The sequence below is a fragment of the Coregonus clupeaformis genome, unplaced genomic scaffold, assembly GCF_020615455.1.
Source record: "Coregonus clupeaformis isolate EN_2021a unplaced genomic scaffold, ASM2061545v1 scaf1058, whole genome shotgun sequence".
In the NCBI taxonomy this organism is placed as follows: domain Eukaryota; kingdom Metazoa; phylum Chordata; class Actinopteri; order Salmoniformes; family Salmonidae; genus Coregonus; species Coregonus clupeaformis.
In genome coordinates, this window is record NW_025534512.1 from 81,620 (window position 1) to 87,484 (window position 5,865).

Consider the following 5,865-nt stretch of genomic DNA (forward strand, 5'->3'; position numbering starts at 1 on the left):
CATGCTCTGTCTTAATACGAATATGCCTTGCCCAAGATACCGTTTTGGAAAACTCGAACACTGGAGAGAATACGTAAACATAAATGGTACCGTAGATCTGTCATGTACAACCACAGAACAATCATGAGCCAGATGTTTCACAAATTTTTATAAATCTGAAGCATCTGGTGAGCATTTCCACAGAAGCCCAGTGGCCGGCAGTGGAAGAAGATGGACCGAGTTTAATTTTGGTCGACATTCTGCACATTTTCTCATTGATGAAACAGATCCTCAATAGAGTTTTCTGTTCCCAAAACTGAAATCTGTTACGAACAGAGTGGTTCTGGTTTAACCGAGATTTCAGTTTTGGAAATCTCGGTTAAACCAGAACCACATAAATTATTTTTCAAATAGAAAAGATACACTTGCAAAGTTGCACCCGGCTGTATTTTGAGAAACACAGGAAATGTGGAATGGAATGGTCGAATGGAAATGCGAGCGCAAGGTGAGAGGATGTGTCATAGCCGAGGCAGCGTTTGAAAACAGCCAGGTGCAACTTTGCTAAACTGTGCACAGTAAGTGTATCTTTTGTATTTGTAAGATTCTTTCTCTCTTATATGAAAGTTAAGTTAAAGGTTTCCAAAACTGTATCACAAGTGAGGTGCATTTGCGTTCAGACAGTGTCTGGATTAAACAGAGCGTCGGGATTGTAGTTCACGAGGGAGCAAACTGGGATCAATACCATCAGCTGAGAACCAGGGGGGCCGGCTGTAAACTGGGTATACCCCACTTGGGTTCTTGAGAGCTTGGTCTTGGTCAATTCTTGGATAGTAAGCAATAATTCCCCTGATTACTTAACTATCTTGCGCAAAGACACTATCATATTCTAACCAGATGTTTTATTTACTGCATTTCCGATTATTTACTCAATTAAAAAAAAAATATGCATGGAACAAAATGCATCAATCAATAAATAGTATATCAAGAAGTTATAAGAAATGTTACCTTACATCCTTGACAATTCTAGACAGTGTCAAAAGTGTACAATACACTGTTGAGCATTGACAGTAGCTAACCTAACCACTAGAGCCTGACCGATATTGATATCAGCATAAACCGATAATCGATATTCAATAAATAGGGTGGAAAAGGGGAATCTGATGCTTATCTGAACATTTGTGGACATTCTCATGATGTGGAAATATTGTCACAATGTAAGAAATCTACATTTGAAGTGAAGTTATTGGATGGCAGTTTATGAAAATTCAGTGTGGAAAAATGACACTTTTTCATTTTCCGCTGTAACAGTATATCGGCAGATATATCGGTATCGGTAAGTTTTGTTCCCCCAAAAATCTGAATCCGTATTGGACCCAAAAAAACATATAGGTCGGGCTCTACTAAGCACCTCTTTTCCCCCCAATCACTCTCAGGTGAAGGACATCTCACTGGAGGCCACAGGAGCTTTGTGAAGCCAGCGGGACACAATACATGGAGAGAAGACCAACCAATCACTGTTGATGAGGGGAGTGGAACCTCAACACAGCACATTATCATGATAGAGGTTAGTGTAATAGTGTTGCATAAAACAGTTACTTTGTAAATCAAATGTGGCCAGTTTATTTCAGAAAGGCTACCCTCAGCTAGGGATTGGCACGGTTATGTGAATATCCAAACTGATATTAGTATTCGATTACTAGGAGAGTATTCATTTTTGAGGGGGAAAAAAAGGCCTATTATTTTTTAAGGCAGTGTCTAAAATTAAACAATGATCTATGTGACATTGCTACGTAGCCTACGAGGATAGACCATTACATTAAAACATGTTATACAAGTTTTATTACAGTTTTTATGAGTGCGCCCCATAAAAAAAGACGCACCGGTAGCCTAGACATGTTTTACACTGGTGTAGCTTGTTATTGTCGGTCAATCAAGAGGAACCATGTGTAGCAAGTGAAGTGGGAGCTTTCTAATCAATGCTAAATGGAATTAAAGTTACAGAATTATGCTGGCTAAATGAGAAGGAGTAGGCAACAATGATCAACCAACAGGTAGGCTGTTGTTTCATATGAATGGAGTTGTAGACAAGGACGGGAAGCGCAGAAAAATAGCCTCAATTAGCCTTGCTACTTTAGCTAGCTGGCTAACTTAGCTAGCTAGCTTGCTTCTTTATATTGATGCAGTCTAGACAAGATAGCATGACAGATAAACTATGGCAGCAACAAGTTTGTCGAACTAGCGCAAGTTGGTTTGGCTACTTTCCCTCTCTCTTTCTCCCTCAGTGCTACACACACCGGCCCCTGCTCCTCTCTCGACTGCCCCCTACCGTTAGCGCAGCGCACCTTCTCTCTCAAATCTCCATTGAAGTAAAATAAAATAAAATACATTCTTTAAAACATATGTATCCAGATATCCGAATAAAAGATCATGATATTATTCAAATAGTGAAATAATTTAAAATGCCCATCGCTACCCTAAGCTATTCACTTGCTTACATGTACATCCACATTTATCTGTCATTGCCTCCAGAGACCGTTTTTTTTTTTTTTTTTTTTGAAAAGCCCAAAATGTCCTCTCATAAGTACAACAGGACCTAACACAGTGGCATGTATTTCATTAGTGATACGGATCAAACACAAATGTCCATTAAAGAACATAAAAAATGATTGCTGGGTCTCAGGAGGATATGGGAGCTTGTAAGACTTCCCTATGACATTGTTAACCAATTCAACTCATGTACCACCTCTCTTCTTGTCAGTCTGCAGATGCAGAGGCTGCAGGTCCTGGAGGATCATCTCTGGTCAAGCAGGAGAAGACTGAAAGAGAGGACCCACGACACAGCAGAGACACTGAGACTGGAGTGGCTGGAGCGCCGCCTGTAGCCCCGGAGGACCCCACCACCGCCCCAGCGCTGCCCAGGTCCCGATGCAGCATCGGGTCAGTGGAACACCGAACGCCGTCAGAGATGGACACTGAGACTTTAATTGAAACACACAGGCTCTTAAACAAAGGATATGACCACAGATCAGACCCAGAGAGTCTGGGCTGTCCTCCTGCTCCCAGCTCAGACTACTTACCGGTATTTCACCAGAGCCAGAGGTCAGTTTATTCCCGTGAAGAGGGTGATGGTGATGGTGACGCGTTAGACACTAGCGGTGATGACCTGTCTTGTTCTTACACTACAGAGATGGACGCTGGCAACATGCCCTTGGGTTTAGAGACACAGACTGATCTGTCTACAGGGGACTGGAACCGGTACAGTAGTAGTGTATACTCTGAAGGGTGCCTAGATAAGAAAGTGGAGGTTATAGTGGTAGATGAGGTGACTGTGAAAGTGGAGGGCGACACTCCTCCCACATGGAATGCAGATAGTCACCTAGGAGACGGACAGTCACAGGGCAGAGATTTCTTAGATTACAGGGAAAGCTTAGAGACAAATCTAAATGTTGTGACCCACTCCCCTTTACATTCGCTCAGGGATTGCGACCCAGTGTCCACGTCGGTGGGGCCTTCCAATTCACACGGCCGCATCCTTTTCGATCAGGTATTGAACTCAAACGACAGGGCTAGAGCCCAGGCTCAGGGAGGGGGAGCCACATCAGGCAATAGTAAAGAGAAACGGTTCCTCTGCATGTTCTGTAACAAAGGCTTCAGCTGCCTACAGAAGGTGGAGATCCACCAGAAGGTCCACACAGGGGTGAAACCCTACAGCTGTACCCAGTGTCATATGCGCTTCGCCCAGGCTCGTGACCTGAAGAGGCACCAGAGGGTCCACACAGGGGAGAAACCTTACAGTTGCCCCCAGTGTGAGAAAAGGTTCTCCCGCCAGGACAATTTGAAGATACACCTGAAGGTCCACACGGGAGAGAGGCAGTTCACCTGTACGCACTGCGGGAAGAAGTTCACAGAGAGGAGCTACCTCAGGATACACCAGCAGAAAAACCATCCCACTCTATTAACATAGAAAGTAACCATTCCACGCGATAGCTTCTGAGTTTAGATCAAAACTGCATTAAAGGGTTTGTAGCATTAACATAACCACATGTAACATGGATTTGCATTAGTATACGCATCAAAAGTCCCAATGCAAAGTTACTTAGAGTTATTACATAAAACCCATCAGAATGCCGGAAAATGTTTTTGCGGGGTGTGACGTAATATGGAGGACCCAGGCAAGCCATAATGTAAACTCCAACAGAAATAACTTCAAATGTATAACATGTTTACACTCTTGACTACTGGTTTCAATTACATTTTCAGCCAACTGACAAGCAAATACTTTATGAATTTATTGTTACAAATCAGCTTGCAAGGTTGCTAGCCAACTAGCCTGCTAACGTCAGTGGTGTAAAGTACTTAAGTAAAAATACTTTAAAGTACTACTTAGGTAGTTTTTTGGGTATCTGTACTATACTTTACATTTCTGACAACTTTTACTTACATTTTCCCTGACACCCAAAAGTACTAGTTACATTTTGAAGGCTTAGCAGGACAGGAAAATTGTCCAATTCACACACTTATCAAGAGAACATCCCTGGTCATCCCTACTGCCTCTGAGCTGGTGAACTCACTAAACACGAATGCTTTGTTTGTGAATGATGTATTATGGAGAGTGCCCCTGGCTATCCGTAAATTTTAAAAACAAGAAAAATCAGTGCAAGCAAGCCGTTTTTGCCGCCAGAATGGCCAACGCTACCGAAAATGTTGTGGACTTTTTGTTGAAGAATCCCTTTCATTCTCTGGGGTACACAGAAAAGGTGCGAATTAAAACCGAGGGTCGACCTCTGCCTGAGAACAGTTTCATGAAGAAGGATGAAAAGGTGAGGGCGTTCAATACCAATTGGTATCAAAAGTATAGCTGGTTAACAGGGAGCCTTTCATCAAGTGGCCTGTATTGCTGACCTTGCCTGCTTTTTGTTAAGTCAGAGCCTTGGGGGGAAAGGGGGTACAGTGACCTGAAGAACATTGGTCGTTCAGCAAAACGGCATAACAAAAGCAGGGAGCATATAAATGCCCACATCAGATTCAAGCTTCTGGGAAAAAGCCACTTCAATCATGTAATGACCTCCTTCAAGGTCTATGTGTTCAAACTGCGCAACACAAGTAAGAAGAAACAGGGATGTTATCAAGCGGCTTATCGACCCCACTGCATTTTTGGCCATACAATAATTGCCGTTTAGAGGACACGAAGAGAGGGAAAGTTCCACTAACAAGGACAACTACAAGGAACTTGCAGAGGTAATTGCACGTTACGATGCTTTACTTGCTTAACATATGGAACTTTCGACTGTCTTTGCTTGGATGTCGAAATCAATTCAGAATGTTTTGATAGCTTCCATCGCATCATCCATTAAAAGTGAGATTAAAGAGAGAGGTTGACGCAGCACATTTTTCCCGCACTCGCTCAAGTAGCCTTTCCACTTTCCTTCTGTATTTATTTAGCAAAGGTGATAACACAATCACTCCGGACAGACACAAACAAGTCTGATCAACTGTAGGCTACTAATAATAACAGCTGCAAACAGCCTATGCACCCTGTCCATCTGGTCAGGGTAAACAAATTGTTAACGTTATGGACAGTTACCAGTCAAAAGTTTGGACACACCTACTCATTCCAGGGTTTTTCTTTATTTTTAATATTTTCTACATTGTGGAATAATAGTGAAGACATCAAAACTGTAAAATAACACATATGGAATCATGTAGTAACCAAAAAAGTGTTAAACAAATCAAAATATATTTTATATTTGAGATTCTTCAAAGTAGCCACCCTTTGCCTTGATGACAGCTTTGCACACGCTTGGCATTCTCTCAACCAGCTTCATAAGGTAGTCACCTGGAATGCATTTCAATTAACAGGTGTGCCTTGTTAAAAGTTAATTTGTG

At 42.2% G+C, this 5,865-nt stretch overlaps 1 protein-coding gene across 1 annotated transcript; it reads left to right on the plus strand.

Moving 5' to 3' along the window:
* Positions 1 to 1,508: 1,508 nt before the first annotated feature.
* Positions 1,509 to 5,591, plus strand: LOC121561815 (zinc finger protein with KRAB and SCAN domains 8-like). Its single transcript, XM_041874262.2, has 2 exons — positions 1,509 to 1,543; positions 2,738 to 5,591. Exons 1-2 carry the CDS (start codon positions 1,535 to 1,537, stop codon positions 3,941 to 3,943), a joined length of 1,215 nt encoding a protein of 404 aa, XP_041730196.2. The 5' UTR covers positions 1,509 to 1,534; the 3' UTR covers positions 3,944 to 5,591.
* Positions 5,592 to 5,865: the final 274 nt, after the last annotated feature.